Genomic DNA, 20,227 nt, shown 5'->3' with positions numbered 1-20,227 from the left:
AAGTAACCTAAGTTTTATAAGGAGGTTAACAGAAATATGCTAACTCATATCCATGCTCTGAGGTATGTCCACTGTTCTCTTTCTCTTAGACCATACGCTTAAAATCTGTTTTAAAATACCTTCAATAGCCGGGCGGTGGTGGCGCACGCCTTTAATCCCAGCACTCGGGAGGCAGAGCCAGGCGGATCTCTGTGAGTTCGAGGCCAGCCTGGGCTACCAAGTGAGTCCCAGGAAAGGTGCAAAGCTGCACAGAGAAACCCTGTCTCGAAAAACCAAAAAAAAAAAAAAAAAAATACCTTCAATAAATCTTGGCTGGGCTTTAAGAACATTAGCAGTGTTGAGGAAGGGAAGAAAGACAAAAGAATGTATGTGCTGTGAAAGCAAAACGCAGACTATTGAGGTGGGAGTGTACAAGGGGCCAGAGAGACAGGAGGGGACAGAAGAGAAGACGGGAACAGAAGGACCAACAAAAACAAATTATGTTTTAAAACGTTATAAGGAAACACAATACTTTGTAGGCTAACTAAAATAACTTTAATTGAAAACAAAAATACAACCTGAATAGAACATTCTCAGGAGAAAATAACAAGAGTGCTAGTATTCACTGCAGTGGGGCTGAAATCAAATAATATTTCAAGTGGCCTCACCAATTCAAGCTATAAATTCATTCTTTTGTAACCAGAATGTCAAGAGAAACATGTTGAAACAATCAAACATCTGGTACCCTCTTTGTTGCAAAAAGAAAACTCCACTCATTTTGGCAATTTTAAATGCTAGTTTTTATTTACTGCAAATTGTGCAAAGGACACTATAATACTGTGCAGCAGGACACTTATGTGAATCCAGTATTAAACAATACCATATGTGGCAAATGTAAAGCAGAACACCATGTAACTTCAAAACTAAATATCAGACTGCAATTCAGTTCTGACCATTCTTAAAGAAACCTGAAGTCTCATTTAATATAAACATATGGCTAGGAGCATAGCTTTCTCTCTCTTAAATTTCTTGAAAAGTGGAAATCATATTAATTTTAAATAGTTGATTAATATGCATTACATTGTAAGAAAACAGCTTGTATGTTTTCCTTCTTTGATCAGTTGGCACCATCAGTTAGTACAATGTTCACAAGCTGGCTAACAGGAAACTCCCTACAATGAACTTGCTCATTATAGGGACGGACTAGATGTACATTCATTGCAATTTTCTTATTCATAACATAAGTGATATGCCCTTGTTTTAAAGAAATAGTTTACTTCAAAAGTAATTTTAAAGACATACAATAGTGAACATTCTTATCATCTAAACCACTTAAGTAATAAGACATTTATCAACCATAAAAGTAAAAATGGCAGCAAAGAATATTTTATATTGCCAAATCTTAATTCTGAGGTGTATAATGAGGTGAATTAGGTAGAAGCATATAGCCAACTGGCCCAGAATTTATAGCACCATGGATTTGGGCAGAACCACCATATGCTGCGCCAACTGGATGCCACATGGCAACACTGGGATAATCTGATGCAACAGGAATGCAGGAATCAAAACCTGGCAAAGGTGACCCATAGGGATCTGACATTATTGGATAATAGACTGCTCCATGAGGGACAGGTACAGCATCAGCAATGGGGAAAGTATCTGAAATGAAAAAGATAAATATATATACACACACATATATATATACACTCAATTGTAAAAACTCACTAGATGCAAATGAATACTCATGCAAGAAAAATTAAATATAGTACTAATTATAAGAAACAACACAGGGCCTGTCAGCAAGGCTGCTCAGTGGGTAGGGATGCTTGCTGCCAAGCCTGACATTTCTAGTGACCCACATGCTGGAGGGTTGAAAGCTGACTCCTTTCTTGGGTTGTCCTTTGAGTGCTGCATGTGAACCATGGCATGCACACATACACAAAGGCACAGACATACACATTCACACACACACACACACACACACACACACACACACACACTGTAATTAAAACATTTTTTAAAGACCACAGAGGCTAGAGAGATGGCTCAGTGCTTCAGTGCCATTTGCTGCTCTTCCAGAGGGTCAACACCCACATGGTAGCTCATAACCATCTATAACTCCAGTTCTAGATGATCCATGACACCCTCTTCTGAACTCCTCAGGAAAAACATCATACATGATAAGATTACAGCAACTGCAAGTAGGAACATTTTTATTCTATTGTTCTTTTGAGACAATGTCTCTCTACATAGCCTTGGCTGTCCTGGAACTTGCTATGTAGACCAGGCTAGCCTGGAAGAGATCTGCCTGCCTCTGCCTCCTGAGTTCTGGGATTAAAGGAGTGCACCATACCTGGCAGGAAGATTTTAGAGATGAATAATGATTTCTACAAGGTTACCAAAAGAGTGTCTGAAATCTTCTGTATTAAAAAGTTGCATATACACGAGCTTATACATACAAATAAATCGGGAATGGAAACAACATCTGTTTGTAACTGGGAATCCAGTACTTTTACCAAGTTACAAAGATCTTGCAAACACAGACACACTTCTTTATACTTTTTAAGAAACTACATTCACTAATAGCTCCAACTAGCTTACTAAAGGAGTTTTAAATTACTGCGAAGCTGTTAAACTTAAAATGACAAGTTCAAGTTTGCAAAACCTCTAATTTTTATTTCAAACATAGAATTTTCTCTCACTGTAAATTCAACAAGTTGCGTTTTTCCCTAAATTGACAGGCCTACATTTTCATTTGAGAAAACGTGGCTCAGGCCAACCATGTTTGTCTATCATTCTTTCAAGGTGAAAAATATGTTCCATGTTAACAGTCAGCTAATAAATACCTTAAGTTAATAATCAAACTTGCCGATTGTGGTGACTGACACACACACAGGTAGAATCTGCCAAAGGAGAAGGAAGCAGGAGGATCATGAGTTCAAGACCACATTTAAAGTCCTGGACGCCAGATGGTGGTGGCGCATGCCTTTAATCCTAGCACTCAGGAGGCAGAGGCAGTCGGACCTCTGTGAGTTCAAGGCCAACTTGGTCTACAGAGTGAGTTCCAGGACAGCTAGAGCTACACAGTGAAACCCTGTCTCAAAAAACCAAAAAGGAATAAATATCCTGGGCTACAAATTAAAGAGAGACTGGAGAGATGGCTCAGCAGTAAAGAGCACTGGCTGCTCTGCTCTTCTAGATGTCCCAGCAACCACATGTTGCCTTACAACTTTCTATAATGGGATCCAGTGCCTTATTCTGGTGTACTGGTATACATGCAGACAAAACACTCATATACATAAAATACATAAATCTTAAAAATAAAAACAAACTTCAGTTTATAGAAGTGTTTCATGACTGGTTCCTATATTTATCATGAAGAAAACTAAATACAATTAGCAAGAATGAAGACTTAGAGTTTGTTTGTTTTTTTTAAATGAACCTCTCTGAAGAAAGAAACAAAAAAAATCCACAATTCTATACAAAGTATAGCAGTGATAAACATACTGGTTTATTAGCATAGCTTGATGCCACTGCCATGATATGGTACCAGTAGTTTTATTCATTGTTGATTTTAGTACCGAGAATGCAAATTCCACAAAGTCGATGTGGTGGTTTGAATGAAAATGGCCCCCCTTAGTAGTTGGTAGAACTGTTTAGGAAGGATGTGGTCTTGTTGAAGGAGGAGTTTCTCTGAAGGCTGGGCTTTGAGATTTCAAAGGCCAGGCCATTCCCAGTCAGTGCAAGCTTGCGCGCGCGCGCACACACACACACACACACACACTCTCTCTCTCTCTCTCTCTCTCTCACACTTACACACACACACACACACACACACACACAGAGTCTCGTGCTTGTGGATCAGATGTAAGCCCTTAGCTACTGTTCCAGTGTCATGCATAAATGCCTGCCACCATGCTTCCCAAACCATGATGATCACAGACTAATGCTCTGGAATTTTAAGCAAGCTCTCAAATTCTTTCTTCTCTAAGTTGCCTTGGTTCTGGTGTCTCTTCACAGCAACAGAAAAGTAACTAAGAAAGTCAAAGAATGAGATGGGCCTACAACTCAGTGGTAGAACTCTTGCTTGGAATGCACGAAGCCCTGTGTTCAATCTGGAGTACCACAAAAAGAAAGAACAAATAAAATCTTAGTATTGTTTGTAAATACTACTGGCCTCATGCATGGGTCCTTTCAAAGAGTCCAAAGGATCACAAGGCATCTACATACATTTTGAGAACTGATAATCTAAAAGCATATGAATTTAATGAACTATCTGCAGACTAACTAAATTATACACAATAAAATCCAACTGACTTTCTTACTAGCAATCTCATTACATACTCACCATTTGTTGATACTTCTGCCTGTGTGTCATCTGCTCTCACTACATCACTGTAAAAATGAGGAGCACTTTGGTCTACAAGAGGTTGCTCAGCACAATCTGAATAACTCTCTCCATGAAGCTGTTGCTGTTGCTGTTGCTGCTGCTGCTGCTGCTGCTGTTGTTGTTGTTGTTGTTGCTGCTGCTGCTGCTGCTGCTGCTGCTGCTGCTGCTGCCCATGTGGCACATAGACCATGGGGTGCAAGTAGTTGTGATGATAGCACTGGAGCAAGAAAAAGTACAAGTAAAAACCTGCAAATCCTTATTGTTCTCTATTCTTAATTCCTAGCTTAAAAAAATCAGGTGTTGTAACATCTGATATGTACAAAGATTTTTTTTTAAAGATAACTTTAAGATCTTTTATACAACCTATAGCGCATATTTACACCTAGGGATATATTTAAAAAATCAAAGTTATAAACAGAATTGTACACAAAAATGTCACGTGTAGCCTTACTTTTTAAAGTAAAAAGTACTGAAAAACCTAAGTATTCAACAATATGGAGCTGAGACAATTGTTATGTATCCATGGCAGACTACCACACAGGCAAAAAGTCATACTATCAAATATTTAAAGACAAAAAAAAAAAGCAGGCTGGAGATGACTCAGCAGTTGAGAGCACTCTTCCAGAGGTCCTTAGTTCAATTCCCAGCAACCAAATGGTGGCTCACAATCACCTATAATGGGATCTGATGCCCTCCTCTGGTGTACAGATATACAGAGTACTCATATACATAAAATACATACATAAATAAATCTTTCAAAAAAAAAAACGACATAAAAGCTACTCATGCTAAGTTAAATGATTAGAAAATTAGATGTGATACAGATTTTTAATAAATAAAAATTCAAAACCTATAAGATATCAAAACTGCTAATTCTGAATACCTTACAAGTTCCCAAATATACTACAATGAACACTATATAACACTATTGTCTTCAATATAAAAAAGGAAAAAAGTGTTAAGCTATCTATCATTCATCTCCTAGTTTTCCTGTAATGTAAAGTCCAGGTTAAGTTTTTGAGAGGGGGTTCGAGAAAGGGCTTCTCTGTGTAGTCCTGGCTGTCCTGTAACTCAGAGATCCACCTACCCCTGTCCTGGGTTTAAAGGTGTACGCCACAACCGCCAGGTTTGGTTGTTTGTTTGTTTGTTTTTGAGAAGGGGTTTCTATATGTTATTCAATCTACTTTTGCACTCCTGAGTTGAAGTGATCCTTCCACCTCAGCTTCTTGAGTCGGTAGGACGACAGACATGTACCATAATGCCTGGCTAGGAGAATTATTTTTAAATGCCTCAGCCTTGTGGATTGTATATCCAAGTTTCCACATGAGTGTAATAACTGAAGGGACAAGTAATTATCAATTCTTAAAACTACATTTAAAAAGATAATATCAAAGAACAAATACCTACCCTACTACCCTTAACTTAGATGTGTGCTATATGAGGAAAAAGGTTTTCTGCTGATATCTAACATCTCAGGGAAATTACTGCAAGGGGCTATGAATTACCTGAGCCATCTCTAAGAGACTATTAGTTTAATATCATTTCCTAAATATTCATCTGTACCATTCTTTTTCAGGAAATATGCTATCTGGTTATAGGTTATATTAGTTATAAGTGAAGTGTATTTAAAGTGGAAAAATGATCTCTGGCTTCACACACCAAAACATCTATCAGTGATAACAAGATGTATGCTAGTATGTACACCTTTCAAACTCAGGGAAGTGTTTAGCAAGAATCTAAAATTAGTGCTTTAAAAAGTTATTTAAATGTCATTGAACTAAGTCTGATTTTCACATAGAATACAGAAATTTCCCTAAGATATAAGTAAACAAATAATTCACATTCCGGATATATACCACTGAAGGGCTGGTATATAGTAAAGTATGAAGCATAACCTAATATATATGAAGTTGTGCTTAGAGACCAGCCACCACTCTCTTCAACTTAACACTATTTCATAGTAATACACTGAGCCAAGCTAAAGTAGAAAACTGACCAACATCAGCTTCAGAGATTTCTTGAGAAAATAAGAGACATTCACGGTATTCCTGGCTTTTAAAAGTTCAAGAGTCTGATTTCTCAAAACAGATTATTATTTGAACACAGGACTTAACAAAAATAATTTTAGTATTATTCCTACCTGCAATCCTAGATTGAAATAGTACTGCAAAACTTTTGTATCTAAAACAAAAAAAAAAGACTTTTATAAGACTGACATAAGCAATTTAGATTACTTAACAGCTTTTCCCTGCAAATTATTAAAGTAGATATAGTCATAGCCATCTCACACACTACCACAACTCTCAATTCTGCTTTAAAGGACTATTTTTTCACTTGGCATAGCTATGATCATTTTGTGACACAAGGTTTAATCACCCAATACAAATTTCATTTCTGCTTAGTATTAGACAGATGCTACTGTAATGCCATTCTGTTACTAAGAAAATAGCTAGAAAAGACATTTTCTTGCTTGTCTTAAGATGAAAATTATGCACCTGTACCTCAGTTACTCGCACTACTACATAGTATAAAGTGCTCTACTAATGCTGAGCAGTGATGCCCACGGAAGAAACTTAGCATATTCATCTTGTTTTGATTTATCATAACACACTATAATACACCACCGCCAGAACTCCAAAGAGAGGAGACAGTAACCAAGGCAGGCATAAATGAATTAAAGCCTAAAATGATAAAACTTCTCCAAGTATAGAACTCAAATAGTTCATAAATTAGCCAAAACTAGATGTACAGCAGAAGAGGGAATGTTCACAGTATTCTTGTTTTTGTCTGTATTATTTTAATGTCTGGAATGGACACCGAAGGCCTTGAAAACACTAAATAGAAATTCTACCACTGAAAAACATCTCTATTCTGAGTATGTTAATTGTATCCGTAAGTGCACTTACCTGGCTGACCTGCATCCACACATATTTTTATTATTAATATAGCCCAAGTTCCAGTAACAAGATGAATTTGTGGAAAATGTCCCTTTCATAAGCTAAAGCTTCCCTATGGAAATCCATTTATTGCCATTTTAAAAGAATCAGTATGTATTTTGACTAACATACAGGGATATAAAGCCAGATGCTCAAGCTAAAGAATATGAGAAGAACAGAAACTAAATCTCTGGCTCACACAAACATCAATACAAAAACCTGCACACCAATGTTTATGGTAGTATCTATCATCAAAGGTCAAAAGGTAGAAACAACCCAAATCCCCATCAACTGATAGACAATAAATGTGGCATAACCATACAATGAGCATTATTAAACTATACATAGTGTGAATTATTGGTACCTATATACAAGAATGATGAACCTTACAAACACGCTATTATTCACAAAGGCCAAAATCTGGAACTAGCCTAAATACCTATTGATAGATGAATGGATAAAGAAAAAGTGGTATATATACACAATAGTCTTATTCAGCAATAAAGAATAAAGTCATGACATCTATTGGAAAATAGATGGCACTACAGATAGCATGTGAAATAAGCCAGACTTAGACAAATGTTTCTTTTCATATGAAGACTCTAGTTTTAAAGGTTTTTTTGTTTTTTGTTTTTTTTTTTTTTTTGTAAGAACTCTTTTTTGGGGGGCGGGGGTTTCAAGACAGGGTTTCTCTGTGTAGCCCTGGTTCTGCAACTCTCTTGTAGACCAGGCTGACCTCAAACTCAAGAGATTCACCTGCTTCTGCCTCCCTGGGATTAAAGGCATGTACCACCACACCCAACCCAGAACTCTTTATTTATCCATGCCAAGGTTAACACCCTAATACCAACTGTATTTGATGCACTAAAAGAACAAATTAGAAAATGAAACATCAAAGTAGCAGAGGAATGACTATGACAGAAGGGATCTAAAAGCGGGGCAAGAAGAAAAAGATAAAGAGTAATGCATTGGGAATAACCAATTACCACATGTTTTGTCTCATGTGAATATAGATTCAGCTACATACAACTACATATAAATATATAAAAAGACATGAAAGCAGAAGGGAACTATCTAGAAAAAAGGGAACCAGTGGAGGCACCAAGTATGGGAGATGATAGTGGGAATGTGAATATGGTCAAAATATGATATACAGTACAAAAATGTCATAATGAAATCCATTATATTATAGGGTATGATGATACAAAAGCTCATAGTTCTATCCTTACAAAATCCCAGCACAGAAGGGAGAAAGTAGATTTACATAATCCCACCACCAATTTAGGAACATTAGCACTAATAGCTTCTAGGAGGGGGACAGTCAGTTTTCCTGTAATGATGTGACCCCTGGGAGGATAACCACACATCAGAGCAGCCCCCAATCCCAGGATAGCTGGGTAACATAAACTGGATTCTGTGAGCAATGAAGAAAAAAGAAATCTCAAGAGTGTTTGGAAATGGATGGAAAGTTGAGAGGTGCTAAGGAGAGAACCTGAGTGGGGTGAATATGTTCAAAAGACATTTTATGAAGTAAGAATTTATAAGGAATATTCAATTAAATACTAACCATAGGGAAAAAAACAAGTGAATCACTAATTTTAAAGAACACTGATGAACACTCACGCCCAGTTTAAGAAGCAAATTACACACTATACTGATTACATTTATATGTAAAACTAACCCATGGTAGAAAACTAAAGAGCAGAGAAATGATGATATCTAGGGGAAAATGACAAGGAGGTGACATAAAACTGTGGGACAGGACTGGGGAGGTAAGTATCTGTCATGCAGACATAAATCCAAGCCCTAGAACTCATGCAAAAAACACTGGGCATGGCAATGCACACTTGTCACCTCAGCACTGGAAAAACTGGGGCAGGAATGGGATTAACTGGCCGAATAGCCTAAGCCTACTTGCTAACTTCTTGGGCAATGATATCTCATCTCAAGAAAAACAAAAGGAGTATGTGAGGAAGCACAGAAGTTGTTCCTACACATATATGAATATGCACATGCAGGAAAAAATTTGTTAACAAAAAAATTTTTTAATTAAAAAACCAAAGTGTTGAGACAATGACAATATTTATAATTTAATTGGTAATGGGCTACATAGGTAACTTTTGATTTTGTGTGTTGTAATGAATACATAACTACACATATTAACAAATTATAGAATCTTTCAATACATGAATACAATAATTAAATCATGGTACAATAATGAAATGTTTAAATAAACATTCTTTACTACAAATATTCACCACTTTCTTGTGATGAAAACATTTAAAATCTTTTCTTAGTTATTTTGAAATATATAGTATATATATCCAACTGTGCAAATACAACACCAAAACACAGTCCTCACATATAATAATATGTAATTCTGTACCTAATAATCAGTCTTCATTAATTTACCCTCGTATATTCTTCTCAACTTCTAGGAATTACTATCCTACTCTATATTTCTATGAAATAAGAAGTATGTTTTCACACGTTACAAATAAGTTGAGACATGCAGTATTTGTCATTTTGTACCTGGCTTATTTTACCAAATACTATGCATGTCTTCTAGATTAATCCACAAATTATAGGATTTTGTCTTTTATGTACATTGTGTATATATACTCATTTTCATTATCCTTTATGGTTGGGGAGGTCTACTGATAAATACAATTTACCTTTAAAGCCATCAAAAACAAGATGGGTTAATTTCCCGTCAGACGGACAAAAGGAACAGTGAGCAAATATGTGATAAAAACAACATGTGATAAAAACAACACAGTCGAACATCAACAACATAATCTTGCTGGCAATTATATTATCAATGAAAAAAATCAATAATGTTTATCTACCTTCCCAATAAAATGCTAGAAAAATAGAAAATCAGCATTATGTGATGGTTGAATACTACTTGGGCACCAAAGGTGAACAGAATAAAGTAGTCAGGATTTAGATATTGGGTTAAATTAGGTAGAAACAACAATAATACTTACAAAATATGAAACCAAGAAGAGGAATAAATGTTTTGTGTTGACTGGTGAAAGACAAGAGGGAAAAGATGAGGAATTTCATTAGAGACCATTGAAGTTGGACAGTTAAAAAGCTAAGTGACAATGTCTAGTAAGTAACCAAAATTTCTGATCACAAGGCTAATTAGATTTAGAATAGACTACAAAGACATACTGTATGGAAAAAGAACAGAACAGAGTTGGAGATAATCCTGTTGACTAGTTCAGGGCTAGAAAGAACTCAGAAAAAAAAAAAAAGCGGCAGCTAGAAAAAAATTAGAAAAATGTTGTAAGCAAGAAGTATAAGCCAGTTGCTAACAACTTTCAACTAAAAGTCTCTTTGAGTAATACTACCAAACTCAAGGGTAACAAAGAATTTCCAATGGAAAAAATCACTGCTGGTTGTTGAAGGAAGCAGAAATACATGGTTGATACTCAAAGCAGATCAGATGAATAGAAGCTTTCTCCACATCCTCAAAATTCAGTTGGTATACCAAGTATCAAAAAGTTAACAATTTCATACAGCTAGGGAAAGAACTTAAATACAAGAAAGCTTTTACTATTACCTCCCAATTTAAAATAAAATATTTGAGGGAAAAAAAAAACAAAGCTATCCATGTGAATCTATTTCAGGAAGGACATGGAGCTACAAGAGGGCAGCAGAGGAAGAGTCATGATTCAATCCAATTATCTGTTATAGTTAACTCCGTAGAAGATACTTGCAGTTGCTCCTTGTTAGCCACCTAGAATTATATGCTCAAATTGCTCTCATTTGGTTCTGCACCCATCAATCATCCAGAAAATATTCTAGATTAAAAAACGATCTCAAACCTAAATAACCTGTACCACATCTCCAAATACCCTACCTTGGGGCAGATCACTTCCACTTGGATCACAGGAATAAGGTGGCAGTGATGGGGGTAGAGACAAGCCTGAAGCATCTCCTGCTTCAAGAGGAGCTGGAGGAGGAGGAAGTGGAGGAGGCAGCTGTGGTAATGGTGTTGCCACTGCCACTGCCGCTGCCGCTGCCGCTGCCGCTTCTGCTGGAGGCTGAAGATAGGCTGCAGCAGTAGAAATCAGAGAATTACTACAGACAAGACAGCAATAACAAAGAAATAAAATGTGAAATAGCAATGCACACTGTTGCCCCTTATAAAGCAGTAGCTGACCTGCTTTTTTGTCCCCACCCCATATAATCATAGAACTCTGCATTCTCATGGGTTGACTTAAAAAGAGACACTTGGATGCAAATTGAAAGATGTTTCCAGTAACCTGTCACTGTTGGTCAAATAATAAGACACAAAAGTCAAAAGAAAAAATGCACACAGTAGAGATTTTAGCAACCTCACAAATTCTCCAGGCAGCCTCAGAAGAATGTAGGGAACTTTAAATTATCAAGTTCCAGTTCTGAGGAGACACAGACCTTAAAAATGGACTAGATACAATATTCTATCCTTGTAACATTCTATATCTATTACTATAGTTTAAAAAGATTCATCTAGGAGTTTTACCTTTAATACAAAGTGGAAATATAATTGTTTGCATATTAAACCTCTATGATGATAAACAGTATGTTTCCAAAATAGTTAAAATACCTACATATATGTAATATACTAGTTAAAAATCTGTTATTTTGATCAATGCTAAATGACATAATCCTTCAAATTTATTTGATATCAAACTACAAAGCTGTGCTAGATACATAATATTTTTAACACTAGAAGGCATAGAAAGTTTCATCTCGATATTCAATAAAGGATTAAATTCAGAGCTCTAAGACACGGAGTTTAGCTTAAAAACAATCCACAAGCTGAATTTTTTACTCTGAAAGTTTTGCAAGAAAGGATCTACTTTACCTCCATTCACTGGCAATGCTAATAATACATTCATACCTTTTATACAGTTAACAGTAATAGAAATGTATCTACAGATGACATCAAAGCAAAAAATTCATAAGCAATTTTTGGAGGAGGAGGTGAAGAAACAATCCTCTTGATTGTGGTGTTGCTTACATAACAATGCATTTGTGAAAAATTCAAAGAACTGGACAATAGGAAGTGAATTTTATTAAAGCTAAACTACACAGCCACTTTTAACAACTTATATAAGTCTTTTGGAGTTGTTTGATAAATTTAGAAATGTCTACTTTTATAGCTTTAGAAAAGTAATTTGATTATTAGAATATCTACTAATGTTTGAATGCATTTATAAAATGGGTTTTCCAACAAAATTCTTTCCTTGTCTCTTTTAAACAAGTACTCAAAACAAATCATACTATGTTTTTGTAAAAGCAAATGGAATATGGGTCTGGCAGAACAAACTTGTAATCTCAGCTACTTGGGAGGATAAGGCAGAATGATTTCAAATTCAAGGCCTGCCTAAGCAATTTTGTGAGACTTTGTAGCAGAATAAAATGTGAAAACAGAGCTAGGGATGGGTAACTAAGTGCTTGCCTAGCATGCACAAGGCTCTAGGTTTAATGGCCATTACCAAGAAAATGAAGTAAGGCCAATTACTTGAAAACAAAAATGTGATTCATGATCACTGGGTACAAACCAACTACTAGACCTAGAAGTAGCAAAATAAACTGTCAGAAACCTGAGACAATCAAGTTTAAAGAAACTAGGGTGTTAGTCTGCCATAACTGACATCCCTTATAAATGTGTAATACTACAATAAGCACCCATTTTTCCCTCTACTATGCAGTCCTGGATGAACTGCAACTTGCTATATAGACTAGCTAGCCTCAAACTTAGAGGAGTGTGTGTGTGTGTGTGTGTGTGTGTGTGTGTGTGTGTGTGTGTGTGTGTGTGTGTGTTATGTGTACAGTGAGAGTACATGACACATCTTGCATGTGGGGATCAATCCTCTAACAACTTTAAAGAATCAGTTCTCGGGCTGGAGAGATGGCTCAGAGGTTAAGAGCACTGACTGCTCTTCCAGAGGTCCTGAGTTCAATTCCCAGCAACCACATGGTGGCTCACAACCACCTGTAATGAGATCTGGTGCCCTCTTCTGGCCTGCAGGGATACATGCAGGCAGAATACTGTATACATAATAAATAAATATTTAAAAAAAAAAAAAAAAAAAGAATCAGTTCTCTCCTCCCACCATGTGGATCCAAAGGATCCCATTCAGTTCACCAGGCATAGTAGCAAATACCTTTAGTCACTGAGCAATCTTGCTAACCCCAAGGGTAAGTTTTGTATGATTCCATCTATATAAAGCAATAAAAGCCTTTACTTAGGTATGATTTCAATTCTTTAAGCTCAGACCTCTGCTGGAGGCAAACAGGCAATGCTTTTCCAAATTTAGCAGCAAGTAGTAAAGTGAAGGTACCACAGTAACATTTCCAATGAAAGAAAGAGTTCTATCATAAACATTTATTGCATCTACTTGTTTTTTACAAATGAGACTGAGAGAAAATAAATTTAATGTTTGGCTTAATGATTTAAGATGATATACTACCTAGATTGAGAAGTAAAACTGTCAGCCATTTCCAAATACCCCATGTTACAGGCCCTTTCATTCACATGATTAACAATAATTCTGACTCTAACACTATCACTTCAGTATGGTTTTCCCCTTAATATTCCTACCCAATGTGCACCTACAGACAACTTTAAAAATCTTACTCATCTTTAAAAGTTTATTATGACTTTAATTTCAATCTATTTCTCCTTCCTCTTTCCTTTCCCATTTCCTTACAGTTTTTCTTTTGAAGAACTTGGGCCCTTTGACCTTCCAAACTTCACAGAGTCTACATTTTGTTGATTACATACTGAGGATATAGCACAACATGCTCTCAGGTACTTCCTGCAAATGGGCAGCTTATCTGGCAAACTGGATCAAACTTAGGAATGATTTCTTTGACGTTATCTGTAGGTAGTGTGTCTTTGCACTGTGTTAGTGTCAGCTTCCTGTAAGGAGGTTGATTATGATTAACACTTTTAGAGGTTTCAGTCCATAAACTAAGGGTACCATTAATTTTGGGGCATGTGGTAGAAGCAGCATGTTGTCAAACTACGTGGCAAAGGAAGTGGTTCATCTTATGGCAGATTGGAATAAAAAACAAGCAAAGATAAGGTGATAGCATGCCGCTATCCCCTTCAAGGGTAGGCTATAATAACCTAAGATATTCCACTAGGACATTATTTCCCAACAAGCCTTCAACACACGAACTGGGAGATACTCAAGTTTCAAACTATAGCAATTTTAATATCCAATAATGTTTAATGCCTATCATCCATCCAATAGGCACTGGAAAATATTTTGCCATTTTTCTTTCATTGACTAGTTATATATAATATAATAGTAATGGCACAAATTCCCTACTTTATCTCCAAATCCACTATTTGGTTACCTAGTGGTATAGTTCATGAGTATGGCAAAATACATACTTAATTCTTTCACCATATTTTCTCATTTTCAAGTAAACAGATTGGTTTCATACCATCCTCTTCTTTAGGTAAGTTTTAAAGCATTATTAGGAACCTGGACATTTTCACGTATTACATTACAAACTACCACAGTTATTATCACTGAAATTCAAATCATCTTTGCCATTGAAAACCAACTCAGGGGCTGGAGAGATGGCTCAGAGGTTAAGAGCAGTAGCTGTTCATCCAGAGGTCCTGAGTTCAATTCCCAGCAACCACATGGTGGTTCACAACCATCTTTAATGAGATCTGGTGCCCTCTTCTAGCCTGCAGGCACACATGCAGGCTGAACACTGTATATATAATTAATAAATAAATTTAAAAAAAGAAAACCAACTCAAACAAGCACCTGATCCTTTGGCATGTCCTTAAGATCTCTTTAATAGCTTTCTTGCTATTTCTTACAGGAAATTCTAGGCATATCTTGAATATTTACTGTCCAGATCTGGAGGCAGCTATTTCTCTACAAAACATTATCTTTTCAAAATAAGAAGTATTGCCGGGCAGTGGTGGCACACACCTTTAATTCCAGCACTCGGGAGGCAGAGGCAGCTGGATCTCTGTGAGTTCGAGGCCAGCCTGGTCTACAGAGCGAAATCAAGGGCAGATACCAAAACTACACAGAGAAACCCTGTCTCGAAAAACCAAAAAAAAAAAATATTTTAAAAGACTACCAAAATTCAGTGCTAAGGATATTTACTACTTTCAGGACTTTCACTGAACAGATCAGGAAATGTAAATGTATATTTAAAAAGTACAATAGCAAAGTTCATACTGATGCTTCTGATTCAGGTTCAAGACTATAAAAACTTTCTATTTATTAGCCTTTCATAAGTCTGTTACCTTTCTTTTAGCTTGAGAATCCTAAATATAGATAAAACTAGATATAGCATAATTGTTCAATCTAATGTTTCTAGATAAAAGAACCCGATATAATTACTGACAGCATTAAAAATTTTCCCATTTTAAAAAAGTTATATATATCTTGGCTAAATAAGGCTTCTGCATACATCTATTCTCAATCTCCTGGCTTTCATTTTGTTTTTATTCTATATGGAACTACATAGTCAATACTTAGGTCATATACCAATGCTTCTAATATTTTATTTTTTGTAGACTAAAGCTCAAACATCATTTTCTAGTATACTATTGCCAAATTTTTTGAAAAATTATTTTATGTGTATCGGTGTTTGCCTACATGGTCTGTGCACCACATGTGTGCCTAGTGCCCTTGAAGGCCAGAAGAGCATCAGATCTCCTTGGAGTTACAAATGCTTGTAGTCATCGTGTGGGTGCTGGGAATCAAAACCAGATCCTCTGGAAGAGCAGTAAGTATCCTTAACCACTAAGCCATCTCTCTAGCTCCCCAGTAAAATTGTTTGATAATACAAATATTCTCTATGCTGTTGAGTTCAGTAACTACTGACAACTTACTGGTGCTACTAACTGAAGAACCAAAGGTTTATTTAATGCCAACTAATTCTAATTGTCACATGAAACTTATCATTACCTTGTTTCACTACACACCTCCAGAAGATTCTTCAACAAGGGTATAAAGGAAAAATATTTTTATTCTAACATGCTATCCTTTATGTTTGAAAAATAACTTTTACTTTAGCAGGTTAGAAAGTCTTGGTTCACAAGTTCTTTGACTTTCTTTTACATTTACTTGTTTTGGTGGGAAGGTAGGATGGACATGCCATACATACCATGTGGTGAGATCAGGGGACAATTTTCAGGAGTCTGACCTCCACTTCTATCATGTGGTTTCCTGAGATTGAGCTCAGGTCATCAGCATTAGTAGCAAGTGTTTGAACCATCTTGTCATCCTTTTTTGTGTATTATAAATTTCATTTCATTTTCTTCCTACATAAAGTATTACTGTCAAAGTTTGTTGATTGTAGTATTTCCTTATATTCCACAGGCTCTTTACATAGATTCTCAAAAGACTATTTTTTTCTTTAAAGTCTAGCGATTTTAGTGCAAATTTCTCTTTAATGATTTATTTTTATTTTATGTTCATTGCTGATGTTTTGCCTACATGTATGTTAGTGTGAGGATGTCCCTGGAACTGGAGTTACATACAGACAGTTGTGAGCTGCCATATGGGTGCTAGAAAATTAATCTTACTGGACTATCCTAATGTTGGATGTTCTGTGTTGATATTCTCTTCTCTGCAAGGTGCTATTATACATGTTTCAAAGTTTTCATGTTTGTTTCAACAAAGTTTTCTGAATTATACATTTTAGTATTTGTTCCGTTCCCTTCAGTATTCTCCTTCAGGGATTTCTATCATTATTTCATCTCTTTTATCTAACTGCAACATGTCACTTTTGAATCATTACCTTTTTTGTTTTGTTTTGTTGGCATTTTTGAGACAGCCCTCTCATGGAACTCACCTTCTAAAACAGACTGGCCTCAAACTCACAGAGATACCGCTGCTTCTGCCTCCTGAGTGCTGGGATTAAAGGCGTGTCCCGCCACACCTGGATATTATTTAATTATAGATTCCTTTCTTATATCCTCATTCATCTTGAAGCATTGTCTAACTGTACTTATCTCCCTAAGCTCTTTATAGTTTTCATTATTGATATGATCTCCTTCTCATTCTACAAATTCCATCATTTTACTTTATACCGAAATGTTTTGTTTTAGTTATGCTGACATTTGTGTGAAATATCTCTTCATAAAATTGAGAATGAGGTAAGGTACAAGGTGGCTTTCCCAATTCTCTCGAGTTTTCTTTTTTGTGCAGTGTTCAAAAACCATGTTTTCCAGAATGCCCTGGGAATAGAGCCAATCTCCCCCATCCGGATGCATTTCACCCTTCCACTCCCAGCAGCACTCTTCTTTGAGAAGTGCGCCCTTGAAAGGGAACCCTATAGAATCCATTCTGTGGGTTCTTAGAAGCTAAACTGCTCTAATCCTATCTACACAGTGCCATATGCACCTCACTTAGTAACAGATCAAACCTCTCCCTACGCTTCCAAATTGACCATTCTACCTTCTAAGGAAAGTTTATTGTTGTTTTGCTTTCCTTCTTTTTATTTTGTTGAGACAAGGTTTCTCTGTATAGTCACTGGCTGTCTGGAACTCACTCTGTGGACTAGGATGGCTCGGAACTCAGAGATCCATCTGCCTCTGCCTCCCTAGTGATAGGATTAAAGGTATGCAGCCACCACATCTGGCTCTAAGTGAATTATTAGCTCTTTTAGAACTCTGTTAAGGAAACCAGGTCATTAAGGGTTTTTTTTGCAGAAGCTGTTTATGGCTCTGGATTTTATTTTTCCATTTTTATATACAGGGACTCAGATGGTAAGCTGTTGCTACCACTTTCCTAAAACTCTAAAAATTTAAATTATATTACTTCATTAAAATTTAGCTACTACTCCATAAACAGGTGCTGTTGGCATTCCGAAGGTCACAGTAATTGTGTCCATAACCTGTCTAAAATTACACAGCTAGTGAGTAGTAAAACCAGTATTATAGTATCTCAATTTCTTAAATTCTTAGAATTTCTTAAATTCCAGAGTTTAGTATCTATTATGACAGTCACAGGACAAGGAGTTATTACATGGGTATAGGTTTTATAATAAACTTTTAGAAAATTTATAGTATAAAATAACTATCTCTATGTCAATCCTCAAGTAATAAAACATAACTCATAGGGTTAGCAAGATGACTCAGTGTGTACAATAAATTGCTAATGACCCAAGTTTGATTCCTGAAATTCACATAAAAGTGGAAAGGAAAGAATTACTTCATTAGTTTCCTCCAACCTCAAGACGTTCATCCCTGACCCATATATGTGTGCGTGTGCGTGTGTGTGTGTGTGTGCGTGTGTGTGTGTGTGTGTGTGTACACATTAAGAAAAATTTACAAAACAACTCAAAGTTGTAGAAAATACAATAGTTCTAACTATCCACTGAATAGCAAATGGCACGTGCAAAATCTTATTAGAGCCCTATTACAAAAAACAAAACCACCAGAATTTAAACCTATTCTCAAATCTCATAGATTCCTTGGTAATATAACACCTTTTTAATTAACATAATTTCCTGAAATTACAATACCATCTAATAACTAGAATAACAGTATGTACATATTTGTGAGTATAAAAAGGTTTCCAAAGCAAATAAACACTAATAGCCTACCTTGACTGTCTTGTGCAGGTGGAGGTACAAAGACAGGCTGTATGGCATTCTGTGAGGAAACATCAGAGGTACTAATAGTTTGATTATCTCCTGCTGTACAGTTAGGTAAGACTGGAACTGGAACATGGCTGGCCCAGGAAACTCTAATTGCTGTAGAATTTTCTAACATCTATTAAGGGAAAGAAAGATTAAAATTCTTAAGTTTGGTTTCTCTTTTTCTAACATCTATTAAGGGAAAGAAAGATTAAAATTCTTAAGTTTGGTTTCTCAAATCATATTTGTTTCATCTCTGAACCTAACTTCAAGAAATTGCAATTTTCCTGGTGACACAACATTGAGAAACCAATCTGTATGCAAACCATATATAGTTACTTCTTTTGCAGGATCTCTGATTACGTTGAGAGCTATCTTTCTTTTTGTAAAGATAATACATTAATATCAAACAATAAGGCCAAAAGTTGGGGATGGTGGAAAGTTTCCTTCCAACTCCTATTCTCTATCTGCCTAGTTGCCATCTTCCTAAAACAATAACTTCTCTTCCTCCACAGATTTGTACAATATATTCATTTTCATTTATGTACACATATTTAGCCACATAAACATTTAAGTAGAAAAGATGTTTCAGTTTAACTGGACGACTTAAACTAATTTATTTTCCGATCTGGGTGCCAAATTCTTTAAGAGAACATACTATTTTCCCAGGACATATGGTATACAGAAATGTGTATAAATATAATAAACAAATAACAGGCTGAGCAGTGATGGTGCATGCCTTTAATCCTAGAACTTGAGAGGCAGAGTCAGGAGGATCTCCAAGTTCAAGGCCAGCCTGGTCTACAGAGTGAATTCCAAAACAGCCAGGGCTACTCAGAGAAACTCTCTCTTGGAAAAATAAAATAAAAATAACAGCCTCTTAAACACTGTATTCACTGGCAGTCTCCATTTCTGAGTACCACAAAATGGCTCTAACCCAGTCAGATCATCTAAAATGACGAAGTCATCAATCAAAGCCTACTAGAGTCTGGTTAATCTTTACATTAATTGACCTCTTTGGAAACAGCCATATTTGCTGTTCCTGGAAATGTTCTCATTCCAGAGTCTCCATACATTCTTCTACTTTTGCTCTGTCTTCAACCGTTTCTTCTCTACTCATTTCAAAAATTTGGTGATCTACTGGATGATCTACTGGATCATACTCTCCTTTTCAGCACTACAGATTCAGCTACCTTTGTAAATGCCAACTTCCAATTTATATTTCAGTAAATAAAGAGACTTGAAAAGTAATTTATCATTGACTTATTCATAAGAAGTTCACAGTAGACCA

At 36.1% G+C, this 20,227-nt stretch overlaps 1 protein-coding gene across 1 annotated transcript in view; it reads right to left on the bottom strand.

The window, feature by feature from the left end:
• Positions 1-755: 755 nt before the first annotated feature.
• Positions 756-20,227, bottom strand: part of Alg13 (ALG13 UDP-N-acetylglucosaminyltransferase subunit) — a 68,224-nt gene continuing 48,752 nt past the window's right edge. Inside the window, 5 exon segments of the mRNA XM_052737576.1 lie at positions 756-1,638; positions 4,328-4,586; positions 6,510-6,550; positions 11,177-11,371; positions 18,904-19,072. Of these exon segments, the coding sequence (XP_052593536.1) occupies positions 1,382-1,638; positions 4,328-4,586; positions 6,510-6,550; positions 11,177-11,371; positions 18,904-19,072 (921 nt within the window). The 3' untranslated portion in view covers positions 756-1,381.

The sequence above is a fragment of the Peromyscus californicus genome, unplaced genomic scaffold (assembly GCF_007827085.1).
Source record: "Peromyscus californicus insignis strain IS unplaced genomic scaffold, ASM782708v3 Scaffold_10__1_contigs__length_136768540, whole genome shotgun sequence".
Lineage (NCBI taxonomy): Eukaryota > Metazoa > Chordata > Mammalia > Rodentia > Cricetidae > Peromyscus > Peromyscus californicus.
Note: the sequence above shows the minus strand (reverse complement) of the source record. Positions and strands in the feature narration are given on the sequence as shown.